At 46.0% G+C, this 13,616-nt stretch overlaps 5 protein-coding genes across 5 annotated transcripts; 3 read left to right on the plus strand and 2 right to left on the minus strand.

Annotated features, from left to right (window-relative positions):
• The first annotated feature begins 86 nt into the window (after window positions 1–86).
• V1508DRAFT_378830 (uncharacterized protein) lies at window positions 87–4,314 on the plus strand. Its single transcript, XM_066937640.1, has 4 exons — window positions 87–595; window positions 648–3,015; window positions 3,066–3,406; window positions 3,457–4,314. Exons 1-4 carry the CDS (start codon window positions 185–187, stop codon window positions 4,210–4,212), a joined length of 3,876 nt encoding a protein of 1,291 aa, XP_066799070.1. The 5' UTR covers window positions 87–184; the 3' UTR covers window positions 4,213–4,314.
• V1508DRAFT_378833 (Nrap protein) lies at window positions 4,226–8,072 on the minus strand. Its single transcript, XM_066937641.1, has 4 exons — window positions 7,189–8,072; window positions 6,432–7,137; window positions 4,702–6,379; window positions 4,226–4,649 (listed from the first exon to the last, which is right to left on the minus strand). The coding sequence occupies exons 1-4, from the start codon at window positions 8,009–8,011 to the stop codon at window positions 4,395–4,397; spliced, it is 3,462 nt and encodes a 1,153-aa protein (XP_066799071.1). The 5' UTR covers window positions 8,012–8,072; the 3' UTR covers window positions 4,226–4,394.
• Window positions 8,073–8,236: 164 nt separating this feature from the next.
• V1508DRAFT_407800 (pyridoxal phosphate-dependent transferase) lies at window positions 8,237–10,683 on the plus strand. Its single transcript, XM_066938917.1, has 4 exons — window positions 8,237–8,562; window positions 8,621–8,648; window positions 8,701–9,937; window positions 9,988–10,683. The coding sequence occupies exons 1-4, from the start codon at window positions 8,405–8,407 to the stop codon at window positions 10,320–10,322; spliced, it is 1,758 nt and encodes a 585-aa protein (XP_066799072.1). The 5' UTR covers window positions 8,237–8,404; the 3' UTR covers window positions 10,323–10,683.
• Window positions 10,684–11,183: 500 nt separating this feature from the next.
• Window positions 11,184–11,805, minus strand: V1508DRAFT_394322 (histone-fold-containing protein; the record flags this gene model as incomplete). The annotated part of the gene is made up of 3 exons (XM_066937998.1): window positions 11,184–11,353; window positions 11,474–11,554; window positions 11,649–11,805. The coding sequence occupies 3 exons, from the start codon at window positions 11,803–11,805 to the stop codon at window positions 11,184–11,186; spliced, it is 408 nt and encodes a 135-aa protein (XP_066799073.1).
• A 365-nt stretch (window positions 11,806–12,170) lies between these two features.
• V1508DRAFT_407807 (histone-fold-containing protein) lies at window positions 12,171–13,207 on the plus strand. Its single transcript, XM_066938918.1, has 5 exons — window positions 12,171–12,426; window positions 12,502–12,522; window positions 12,625–12,675; window positions 12,730–12,867; window positions 12,919–13,207. Exons 1-5 carry the CDS (start codon window positions 12,261–12,263, stop codon window positions 12,957–12,959), a joined length of 417 nt encoding a protein of 138 aa, XP_066799074.1. The 5' UTR covers window positions 12,171–12,260; the 3' UTR covers window positions 12,960–13,207.
• The last annotated feature ends 409 nt before the right edge of the window (window positions 13,208–13,616 follow it).

The following is a 13,616-nucleotide window of genomic DNA, read 5'->3' on the forward strand; positions in this document are numbered from 1 at the left end:
GGTCTCGCGAGTACTGCGGCGCAAATCCGGGTAACCTAAGAGCCTAATTTCTCACGCGTTCACAAACAAAATTATCAACTGCAAACTACTAAATCGATCGTGCGAGTGATCTCGCACTCCCTAGCGATCTATATTCTATGATCTATCGTTACTGATACTCCACTGTGGCTACTGTCAAAACAACATGACACCGCTGAAGTCTCCGCCACACTCAGCTACGCGTCGGAACCCGTTACTATCCCGAACTCCTCTACATACACCGCTCAGGGGACCGTCTCTCCCTCCCGAAGCGCCAGATTATTTCTCTCAACGTACCACGAGATTACCGTCTTCGTTTCCACCGTCGCCGCTGCGGCGTGAGATGAATACTTCTAGACCTGCGAACACTCCATCAGCCTCTGAAGTTCGTGTATCTCCATTAATCCCGGAACAGTACATTGATGTTGGTTCGCAACGACTATACGCGCTTAGTATATTTGCATTAATACAGGCATGGAAACTTTACGATCTGACACAAATTCACAAAGCAAACAGCACAGAGGCGGAGCTGTCGTTTGCATTCAAATATTTGGTTGTTGAGGGGCTGTATTTATGGGTATACAAAATATTGGATTCCAATAAATGGAATGAACGCTAACACGGCGTAGGCTCTTCCGGTGTTTAGAATTCCGTGGCTCACATTTTCACCAGCGGTCACGGTTCTACAAATTGTTATTTGTTCAGTATGGACAGTATTCCTGTCGTCGGCGTCATTCATTCCGATCTCCGCTTTTCTATCTGCGATATGGAGAGCGATATATGATCGCGAGCTCTCAATATCTGAACACCGGGTTCGTGCGAAAGATATCGTGCACGGATCATCACATATTTTGGGCCGCCACGTCGTGCATATCCTTCCAGAAAGTACCGCAAAATTGAATCCTCGGGCGGAAACATTCTGCATCGACGAGGTTGGAAGTACAGTGTACCTTCCTATAAGATTAAACGCGACCGAGCCGAAACTGGTACAGATGTATCACGTTGTCTACGACGATGCGTCGTACACGACCTTGAATTTCACGCGGAGGGAACTTCGAAAGATGACCGAGGTCATCAGTGTCCCCGCATCGCACGACCATTCGGGCCCTGCGGCGTCGAAGATTTTGGAAGTCAAAGTTCCTGTGAAAGAGCCGGGGTTGTATCGCCTCGCGCGTGTCGTGGATACTACCAATTTGGATGTGAAGTTATATCAGGTAGATGTGCTACTCTCGCCTTGCCCTAGCGCCAAAATTCGCGCGTCAGGCGAATTGTCAGATATTCAGGACAGATGTATCGGAGGAGTGGATTCACCTGCTCTCACAGTATGCGGGATACCTCCATTACGCGTCAAGTACAGCCGTTCGATCAAAGGCCGCGATGCGATGTTTTCTGTTCAGAGTATCCAGCCGGATCACTTCTCGTCTCCACTATTACAGGGCAAGATCTCTCGGACTGGACGTGTATGGCATGCTGGACAACCGCTTGAATGGTGTCTACCGCAGACTGTTGAGATCGCTCTTGATACGACTTTGGGTACCGTTGGCCGATGGGCTTATATGATTGATGAGGTTGAGGATGGTCTGGGTAATTTGGTTAACTATTCCCGAATTTATGAGGACAAAGATCGTGAAGAATCGCCAGTTTTGGCTAAGAAAGGATTAAATTATGGATTCTTGGTACATCCGAGACCGACCGTTCGATTCACAACGTGCAACGCCGAGAAACCGATAAATCTCGCAAAAGGACGAACAGCCTATGCGCAATTACAGCTCCAAGGAACATTGGAGGAGGGTCCTTATAAAGTCAAATTATTGCACACTCCATTTGAGAACGCGGGGTTGCCTGAATTGCTCGAGTTGCCTATGATCACCGGTAATGAGCGCTTGGCGATCACAAAACCGGGATCATACGCGATCGAAGGCGTTCAGGGCAAGTTCTGCGAGGGAGACGTTTTAGAATCAGCCACGTGTCTGGCATTAATGCCGGCGGAGCCTACAGTTGCAGTCAAGTTCGAAGACATTGAGGACAAATGTGCGGGATCTATAGGTGTTACAGCCGATCTGACGTTAACTGGTACACCGCCCTTCGGGCTCCGTTATCGAATTGTGACAGACGGACACAAAGTCAAAATGCAAAGCCTTGTCATCATGAAGACTCGCCACCAGCTTCAATTCCGACCCGACTCGGCCGGACATTACACCTACGAATTCTTAAATCTTAACGATAGCTTATATCCAAATATTCCATTGGATCCGAAAAAGTTTCGAACCGAGCAGACGGTTAAGGTTTTGGCAAGCGCCTCGTTTTCGAGAGATTATCTGAATCAGAAATGTTGTACTGGTGATTCTACGCCGCTCATCGTTAATTTCCATGGAACAGGACCATTTATGCTGACGTATGAGATCTTACACGGGAATAAACGGAAGCAGTACAGCATTTCTGATATCAAAGGTCCTACGCATACATTCACAACTCCTCGTTTGACAAGTGGTGGACCATATGTTGTCGTACTGTTGTCAGTTGAAGACGGAAATGGATGCAAGAGAACGTTGAGTGAAGCGGATGCCAAGATTGAGGTTCGAATGCAGCGGCCAGCAGTTCAATTTGTCCCAATCGACGGCAAGTTGAGCGCAAAGGCTCGTAAAGGAGAGAGCGTTAATTTGCCATTAAGATTGAGCGGCGAGGCGCCCTGGCAGGTTACATATATTTACAAGAATCGCTCGGACGTGACTGTTTCAGAGACTATGATCCGGCATAATGCGAACGGCGATACAATAACTGTGCGGGATGAGGGTATTTATGAGATTACAGGCGTTGAGGATGCCTTTTGTCCTGGTGCGGTGTCTAGTAGTGCAAAATCATTCGAGCTGAGCTGGTTTGAGCGGCCGCGACTGGATCTTGTTGAGTCGCCGTCGCTTGTGATTCGGGACGAGAATACGGTCATTCGAAAGGATATATGTGAAGGTGATGAGGATTCTCTTGAGGTTGCCCTATATGGTGAGTAAATCGGCTGTGACGAATGAACTTACAGATAACATGAAATTAAGGATCACCGCCATTCTCAGTATTGTATGAGCGAGAATACAAGTCACCAGAAGGCAACACCAAGGCTGCCATGTTTGACCTGCAAGCTGTTACCAAGTTCGCCTATATTCATATGGAGACTGAGAAATACGGCACGTACAAATACTCGTTCAAATTAATCTCGGACTCAGTGTACGATAGCACCAAGGTACCGAACGACGCATTTACTCCGATTGTGGTCCAGCAGCTGGTTCATCCACGTCCTGACGCTGCATTCGTTAATCCAGGCACAGTGTACAAGTCATGCCTCAAGGCTGAGGCTGAAGATTCTTCAATAGAACCTATTGAATTAAAGCTTGTTGGTGTATGTATTTATCTCAAATGTCAGATGTTAAAGCCGTTAACTGTAATTAGCTCGCACCATTTGCGTTAACGCTTCAGGTGAAGCACGAAAATACAGGACAATCTGACACAGTCACTATCTCAAACATCAAAGATAACCACTACTTTCTCCGTTCGATATACAGTTCTCTAGGCCTGGGCCGCCACATCGTTAGCATCGGCAAGGTAACAGACGGTAGAGGCTGCGCACGCGGACAATTTCGATTGTCACAGCAAGTTATCGTTAGCGTATCCGATGTTCCAACAATCTCACCCAGTACTCCACGCGTAAACTACTGCGTCGGAGACCGTATTTCATTTATCTTGACCGGTGTGCCACCATTTGAGATCGAGTATGAGTTTAACGGGAAGCGACAACGTGCGACCACAAATTCGCCATTCTCCAGATTAGCGTCTACGCCAGGGAATTTCACAATCGCGTCAGTCAAGGACTCGGCTTCGAGCTGTAAAGTCTCAGTCCACGGGGACCTCACGAAACTAATCCATGACGTGCCGACTGTGAAAGTGTCAGAAGGTACTTCCATTATTCAAGACATCCACGAAGGCGACCGTGCAGAGATTGTATTCAGATTCTCAGGAACGCCACCCTTCGCCTTCACATACACGCGGAGTGAGAAAATTGGGCGGTCAGCTCGCGAACGGGTACTCGAGACACACACTATCTCGGACGTGACTGATTACTCGTACAGTATTTATACGTCAATGGAAGGGGTGTACGAGGCAATTTCGATTGAGGATCGTTATTGTCGGACACGAGTTGTTTCGTAGAATATGTGCATTTGACATCTGAAAATTAGCTGCATTAGAATTTTTGTGTCATATTATGTACAGTAGATAACTATAATAATTATAATGTATATATATCAGAATAAGTATCTATATGTTTCTTACATATGCAGATCAAAAATTACACCTTTTCAAACCATGGAAATGTAGCCTTTATAGGTAACTCACTTCAATACCTCAACTTTGGAAACTAGATCTCCACCTAGTCTCTCCATCTCACGGACCATGGCAAGGATATTAGCCTTAACAAGCACACTCTTGTTGTCTGCATTAGCTGCCTCGGTTGAGCATGGCTGAGCTGAATATCCGAGGTACACTTTCCAGTTGCGAGCCGTTAGAATACGAGGGTCCCATACTCCAGCGATCACATCATTTTTGAGAACATTCCGAAACAATAATACGTTTCCATCGAAAATAGTCTATGTCCTAATTAATGTCTCGAAAGTCCAAAGCGGACAACCACAAACGTACCTGAAGTTCATCGCAATACAAACCGACATAATCACACAAACTCTCCATTCTCGGTGGATACGACAACTCATGACCAGCTTGCCCATTCATTGTCTTCAAATGAATTATAAAATCGAAATCCATCAAATGAGACACGAAAATTCTGCCAGCTGCGCTCTTATCGTTCGAAACAATAGCGTTGCCAGTCTTGAGAACCCCGCAACTCGCTCTTGCTAAGGCCGTGATCCTACTCGCAATGACTTTAGAGGGATTAGGCGATGTCCACATTGTTCCGCTCTGCTCATAATTCACGGCGACGAACATTGCGGTTTGGGCGCATTCTGGATCGTTTATTCTGAGAGATTTGAAAGTGTCGCGGATGGATTGAATATCGCCAATTGTGAGCGTATTGTCTACGTCCAAGATTAATGGTTCGGCGCGCCAGTCCCAGTGCGCCAAAAAGTATAACGTGCGCAGAAATCCGGTTGTAGCGCTCGCAGGAGCCGTCCAAGGGAATGGCTTCAAAAACATGGAGAGAGTGACAAGTTCGATTAGAACATCGTCAACGTGAGGCGACAGGTAGTGCGAGTGAAACCATTTCTTAACTCGACGGACTGTCGGTGACAGGAAAGGGAATCGATGGCACATGGTGTGGAATTCAGTGGTATGCCTCGCCGCCAGTGAAAAGTTCCGTTCGAAATTCCGGTGCGCGCGACGACCCAGGTCTTGGTCTGGTTTATAATTCCTCAGCATAATAGCCTCTCGCTCCGTCTGGATACGGACACGAAAAGCGTAACCGCTGGGAAGCAAAATGTCAAGGTATGAGAAGCTTTCAATAGTTGCAAGATCACGATCCAGTCCAATCTGTGTCAAAATTGCAGCATCGATGTTCTTGATACTCTCCGCAATGCCAATAAGGAATGCAGCCTTACTGTGCTGAACAGCTTTCAAGTCATCAGGCCATTTCGACGAAGTCTCTAATTCGATCACGACGTCTGAAAAATCATGCACAGCTGTAATTGAAAATTCCGCTGGCGATCGGATACTGGCATATCGAAGCGCTTGCGACGCGGGCATTACGGAACTAACCCTCAATGGTAAATCGTTGATATCAATTAGCAACTTTCTCAAAAACTCGAACTCATCAAGATTTTTCTGGAAATTAGTGAATGCGCTACCTTCGCCCAATTCCTTGTCCCCCGCAAACATTTGGGCAAGTCCATCACCGACAATTGTCATACTTTTAGCTGTCGCCTCGCCAAAATGACGTTCAAGAAGGTAATCGATAATCTGACTGACAATGGACCGTTCAGAATGCTGCTCCCAGAGGACACTCTCGATGATACTGCCATCCTTGAAACGGCGAAGCTCCGACTTTTTGCCCCAGAATTTGCGGAATTCCTCTGCCTGGGCAGTTTTTTCCGCGGATGGCCCATGGACAATTAGACGCTCGCTGTGCTCAGGATCGAGAATTAAACCCAGGGTGAACGTACCATCGCCAAGAGATGATGGCCTGGCGGCTGTGAGTGGCCACTTCGAGGTTTCCGAGAATTTGATCGAAATCAAAGAAGCTCGCTCGCCCAAGCCCCGGTGTAGGATACGGTAGACCTTGGAGGCGAAATACGCGTAGTATGAAGGGTTGAAGACACGTCCTATCTCGCGATATACCTTGTCATCCCGCGATAATGGAATTTTAATTCTAGACAACGTATTAGCAGATGATTGAAACGTAGTGGCTAATAGGTACTCACAAAGCAGCAAAGTCATATTGGTAAATCAAACTGTCTACTTTGTCCAAGAATACAGAGTCGAAATGGTCGCCTTTGACATCATCCAGTTCCGTCACCGTTAATGAAGCCTCATGGCGTAGTCGTCTGTAAGATGAGACTGACATCCGATATAACACATTGAAATTGATGTCGTTGTTCACCAACACAGGCCCATCACCAAACACTCCCATATCAAATGCTAAGGGCTCCTTCGCTATACTAACAGGAGTCTCAGTGAAATCATTTGAGGCCAGGTAGTTCAAGGTGGCTTTGAACAGCTGATAATTACTAAACCCCTTTGATAGAATTCGTGATCCCCGAGTTCCGCCACCCTGAAGTAATGTTGCCATCAAAATACCCCACTCCCATGAACCAAATCCACCACCATCGACTGAGGAGTCGAATCCTCTTTGCCTCAGCCAAATTTCTCCTAACTTGATGGCATCCTTGAAGCCGTCACACGATTTGGCCGCTTTATGTAAGAATACCGTACTGGGAAAAAGGTAAGTGTCATTCAAAATGCTAGAGTTGTAGTATGGTGTCGGATTTAGTGATTCAGCGGGATTCTGCATATATCGGACGCAGTTACGGGATGGCAAAACTTTGGTGAGGGTGAACACATCCTGGTCAATGCTCGGGATAATACGTATGTAGCACTTCGCTCGATGGAAGTCAAATTCACCGCCGTCTACAATATGTTATTAGCGCCAACGAATTCAGCAAGCTACTGTACCCATACCTTTCAATGAATCTAACCGGAGGACTGGTCTTAGGTGATCTCCATTCAAGAGTTCGTAACTCAGCTCGAACGGTAACTCCTTCTGCGATTTCAAGTAAGCGGCAATATAGGCCAAATAGAATGCACGCTTATGGAAGTATCTGTAGTTCAGGGTGTCTTTTTCGTGAAAGATGCTTTTTGGCATGTCAAGGACGACATCGACACCAAATCGCTCAGGGCTCTTAATCATCGTCTTTAACAGGTAGCAACCGACCAAGTTGTAGTCAGATGGACTCTCATACTTAAATCTATACTGTGCATCTTGTGGTGGCCTGGGGTCTGGAAAAGGGATGCTGATGCCGGACTTCGATATCAGTTTCTCAGCATCTGACAATAGTAATTCAGAGCTGTCCTCAATCTTCTCAATACTTTCTTTAAGCTTGTGCAATATCCTATCAACCGGCTTCGTCTTGTCTTCATCAATCTTAAGCTCAGTCAATAACTCGTCAATTTCCATTTTGAAAATATTCGACTTGTAGAGCTGAACAGCCTCTTGAAGATTGTGTAAATCGTCGGCCAACTGGCTCACTTTTACTTTCATCTTCGACGTCTTGCTTGACTTTTTACCGTCCGCCGCTGACAATCCGTTGCCAGTATCCGATTCTTGCTTCGACACGTCGGACTGGTCGCCGTCGTCCTCGTCCTCGTCAAAGCCGTCGGAATATTCGACAGGGTGACCTGATTCTTCGCGATCCAATTCTTCGTTCTCTTCATTTACTAGTTGACGGGTCCCCGTGGTTAAAGTCGCCGCGGACTTGAATTCTGACCTTTTCCGCTTTGCCATACTTAAAGATATTTTAAACGGTACCACTACTGACTTGTAGGGCGTTGAAGCATGGGATTTCGATTCGAGTAGGAATCCAAAATTTTTTGTGAGGCTCATCGCTCGGACAGACTCCCAATTCACGCTACTAATCCAGATCAGGATAGCGGAAACCTTATTCGAAGCAAAGTGATTATGATTCACTTTTCACAGCGACGCTGCCCCAGCCCCGCCGCCGAAGTCACCGAAATTTTCTCCTCTTCGCAGTGGAAGGTTGACGTCGTCATACTGCACTTCGTATTAGATAACTAGCCAAACTCATATTGCAATCTGCTGTCACACTCTCTCCATATATAACTACATATTGAAGTGCCCGGTGATATATATCTATACCACGGTTGCTTCAACTTCGCTATGCCGTCGTTTGACCATCCGCCTACAGCCCTCGGCTGTCCAATTCCGGCGAACACTCCTCATGCGGTGAGTGTGACTCTACCGTCATGGAGTGCCACTGTTGCCTATGAGGAAGGGGAGGAGTGGGTCGTCAGTAAAATGAAGTCCGGCTATCCGAGGTCAGTTGGAAGTATAGTGACGAACGCAGGTGGAGGCTGATGTTAATACACTCGATAGATTTTTCTTGCATGAAAAGATTCAGCAGGTTTGTTACCGTGTAATACATACGGTTTGGGCAAATACTTACTTATAGCTAGCTTGTCAGCCTTGTGGAATCTCGTTACGGTAGCACCGGCGAGAGGGCGATCATTTTTCCGTCCTATAAAGTAGCGTGCAAGTGCCGCACATTCATGCATCGTTTCACGAAAGTTACGGATTCCAACATCCGGGTCGTCGAGATCACGGTCCCACCGCCATGTCAAGGCGTACATTCTAACATTTCGATCGTGTTTTTCCCCGAATCTGAAGTCGCACTAGCAAGGTCATTCTGGCAACACACTGGTCACGGTATATCATCTCGCATGGCTGAATATTGTCTTGAGCGGCTTAGAGCCACAGAGACTACCAAGTCCGAGTCAAAGTCGAGCGCGGATGCGTTCAAACTGGCGCCCCATACCTTCAGGCGATACGCCAAGAAGTTCGACTCTCCCAGCGTTGCGAGTTCAGAAGACGAGAGCGACGATTCGCGAGAGTTTGCGACCTATCTAGAGGAGCGATTTGGCAGAAATCTCGATATCTCTTTTGTCAGACAAGTCAAAATTGCTCTGCGACGGCGAATTGCGGGTACATTGGAAGACAACCTTGATATCTCGCAGGTTCTGCAGACTCAACCTCACGTGTCCACTCGGAATGTTGAAGGCTTGACTGAAGACGATGTTTTCCTCTACCCAACTGGCATGAGCTCTATTTTCAATGCGCATCAGTTATTATTGGCCGGTTTAGAGAACAAGAAGAGCGTTTGCTTTGGGTTTCCTTACATTGACACTCTCAAGATCCTGAACAAATGGGGACCAGGTTGTCACTTTTATGGTCATGGTGAACCTCAAGATTTGGTTGAGTTCGAGAAACTTTTGGAAGGAGGTGAGCAGGTCATGGCCTTGTTCTGCGAGTTCCCATCAAACCCGTTGCTCAAGAGTCCTAACTTGAGGGAAATCAGACGGTTGGCAGATAAATACAACTTCGTTGTCGTCGTGGATGAGACTGTTGGCAATTTCAAGAACATCCATGTTTTGGAGTATGCAGATATTGTCGTCAGTTCGCTAACCAAGGTTTTCAGTGGAGATAGCAATGTCATGGGAGGTAGTTTGGTGTTGAGCCCAGCAAGCCAGTACTATGATGTTTTAAAGGAGACAATGGCGAAGGAGTACGAGGATAATATGTGGGCTGAGGACGCTATTTTCCTAGAACGCAACAGTCGCGATTTCGTTTCTCGGATCCGGCGAATCAATGTTAACGCTGAAGCTCTGTGTGAATTACTTCTCGTGGAGCCAAAAGGTGAGTGTGCTTGGTTTATATAAGTGCGTACTTTGCTAACAAAGATACAGTCAAAAATGTTTATTATCCGAAGTACAGCTCGACTCGTCAATTCTATGATAACTGTCGCACGGAGGACGGCGGCTATGGCGGTCTTCTATCGATCGTGTTCCATGAACCACGCCACGCACAGGCCTTCTTTGACGCTGTCAAGGCTGCGAAAGGTCCATCGCTGGGCACGAACTTCACCTTGCTATGTCCATATACCGTCATCGCTCATTTCTTAGAGATGGACTGGGCTGCTGAGTACGGCGTCGATCCGTTTTTGGTCCGAATAAGTGTCGGCTTGGAGGCCACCGACGAGCTGGTCGAGACTTTCTCGAGCGCCATGAGAACTTTATCGTAAATCCGACGATTTACGCTTTGTCCTGAGTTTGCAATCAGAACGGGCTTTGTGGAACCTATTTAGGCTGTCATGTGTTCACGGCCAAAAGGCTGATGTTCAAGGACCATAATACTAATGTGGTTTTCGACAGGCCACGGACTGGTTTCGTGATTTATATTTTTGTTATTTTTGTTTTTTAAGAAAACTAAAAGTAACAAGTTCCTTCGCTGGGGCGCGTTATGTAAAATAAATAAAGTGGTTAGATGTTTATTTATTTTGCTATCTATGATTGACACCGTAGATGCCGACCTTTGTAGAACCGTCATTGTTGATTAGAGAAGACCAAGCCCCGGATTGTAAACATTATGAACAAAAATGCGGGTATCTCATATCTTTCCGTCCAATTGCCTTTTGCGAAGAATTCCCGCTTCCCAAATCACAAAGTTCTTACCTTCATAGACGGGAACCTGTACACCGTCGCTGCGTCACATCTATGCTCATCCGTGGGGCGTCAAAATAAGTCTGAACTGTTCAAGTCCTGCAACAAACACTTGTCAAAATTTCTTCGAGACAATTCAATAAATTCATTGACATATACATTGAAACGAATGGAATTTTCAAATACAATGAGTAAGAATTATCATTCATACATCCACAAATATCTAATGTACAAGGGGTTAAAAATACCATTACAATGACCGAACCCAAACAAAGCAATAAATAAATCACACAAATCCCATCAATTATCAGACACAACTAAAGTCACATCCAACAACCAATTACTAAACTGACAAGAGATCCATATTCGAGAAACGATAGAGGCGACAGGTGGAGACCAGAGGAATAGATGATACTATACAAGCTAGGGAGGCGTTAACAAGCTTACAACTCTTGACTGGCGCCCTTGGGTGCCTTGCCAGACTTCTTGGGCAAGAGATTCTGATGAATGTTGGGCAGAACACCACCCTGAGCGATGGTAACGTGGCCAAGCAGCTTGTTCAACTCCTCATCATTTCGGATGGCGAGCTGGAGGTGACGAGGAATAATACGAGCTAGACTATGAGTAAACAAAGGATCGACAGACTAGTCTGGACAAACACAGATGAAGAGATGGACAAATCTCAGTACAATTCGATCATAACCATCTATCGTATCAAAGAATCAAAACATACTCTTCTTGTTGTCACGAGCAGCGTTACCAGCCAACTCGAGAATTTCAGCAGCCAAATACTCAAGGACTGCAGCGAGGTAGACTAGACTAAATCAGCGTCCCGATCACATTACAAATTTATAATCAATCCACACCAGCGCAGCACCTTCAAAAATTTCTTAATAGAAAATACATACCAGGAGCGCCAGCACCGACACGTTGAGCATAGTTACCCTTGCGCAACAGTCTGTGAACACGACCGACGGGAAAGGCAAGACCAGCCTTCGCCGAACGGGACTGAGTAGCCTTAGCACCTGACGCGGCCTTACCACCAGATTTTCCACCAGAAGACATTGTCGATTTTAATCGTTAGATTAGAGCGATAGAGAAAGTTGGTTGTTGGGTGCACAGGGGCAAGTAGACACAGAAAGAGAGCGAATATATGGACAAAATGGAAATTGCGCGGGGAGGGAGGGCCACTGGTATTTATATGTGTGGGCGGCGCGGGCGCATCAACAGAAAGTTTGGGAGCTAGTGAAGCGCGGCGACGAACGACGCGGAAGGGTTATAAGTTGTGTGGTTTTTTGTGGTGCGCGCGTAGCTCCCAACGCTGAGCGGTGCTAGCCACAATGCGCAACTTACCTGAACGTTGATGCACTCCAGCCACGCACACATATAAAAACCCGCGCCAACCCCCCGCCCGCCCCTACTGCTCTTCATCCACACCCACGATTGCGTTCTTGTTGTCTCGACCCATACCTCACGTTCATATCACTTCAAGTCACTCACACGTCCATTTTTAATTCGAAATGCCACCAAAAGCTGCTGAGAAGAAGCCCGCCACTGCCGGCAAGGCTCCTGCCGGAAAGGCTCCCGCTGAGAAGAAAGAGGCAGGAAAGAAGACTACCGCCCCCTCTGAGAAGAAGAAGCGAACCAAGACTCGTAAGGAGACTTACTCGTCTTACATTTACAAGGGTATGTGTGTTAAATCCTGATCCGGATTTGTAGTTGGCTCGATTTTAATGTGACGTGATCCTAACGTGTTTCTAGTCCTTAAACAGGTCCATCCAGGTATGCCGTGTCCTTCTGTTATCTTCGTGCCGCGTCCGCGTTGCGTGATCCATCAATTGGATTGTTACTGGTGAATTATGATTAATAAATTTTTTTTTTCAGATACTGGTATCTCCAACAGAGCTATGTCCATTCTGAACTCGTTCGTCAATGGTAATTTATCTTCAGTGTTCTTGGTTGTGACGTGGGATTCTAATTGGGTTGCAGATATTTTCGAGCGTATTGCCACGGAGGCATCCAAACTTGCTGCCTACAACAAGAAGAGTACTATCTCGTCACGTGAGATCCAGACTGCAGTTCGTCTCATTTTACCTGGCGAGCTTGCTAAGCACGCTGTCTCTGAGGGTATGTTGTTAAATGGTTTGCTTGGTTGATCATTTCCTAATTCTTTCATAGGTACTAAGGCAGTCACGAAGTACTCTTCCTCTGCAAAGTAAGAAGGTCAGGTCTTTAAGATTCGTTAAGATAGTCGTTTGGTCGTCATTGTGTATGAAAATATAATGCTATGGTGTCCTTTTTCTTTTGTTGGTTATGGTTAATTATGGGCTGGTTGTGTTTCTAAAGTATCGCGTTTCCGGTTCTTTCCGCGTGCTTTCTGTTTTATTAGTTTCGTGTACATTATGTTTGTAACAGTCTATGTTAACGTGTAACAAAGTAAATATACTTTAATTATCTCAAGTTTTAATGAATATTCAAAATTTCGTTATATAACGTACGTGTTTGTGTGTTATTATGGCGCTCGATGGGCTTAATCAGTTTATCGTTTCGGTTTTGGATGACTATCAAGGCAGTAGAGTTTCACTCTATCGCAATGTCCATTAATGAAATAATTATTTTAATTATTTCGTAGTTTGAAATTGACGTTTCCATAACCTTCCATGTCAGCACGATATGGCAAATGGAAATGTGTCTGGTTTACCAGCCGAGGTTTGCTCGTGCAGAACCTTCGTTTTGCGAAAGTTATGTCACTGCAACATTATTCCAACATGTTCGCGGTCCAGTCTAATTATGCCACCGTCTAAATACACAAATTAGAATCGTCGCTGCATATTTAAAAATGGCGGGGCTTATTGCACGTGTTGATGTTGACAACA

Source organism: Lipomyces doorenjongii (genome assembly GCF_038497915.1).
Source record: "Lipomyces doorenjongii strain NRRL Y-27504 unplaced genomic scaffold V1508scaffold_1, whole genome shotgun sequence".
Classification (NCBI taxonomy): Eukaryota; Fungi; Ascomycota; class Lipomycetes; order Lipomycetales; family Lipomycetaceae; genus Lipomyces; species Lipomyces doorenjongii.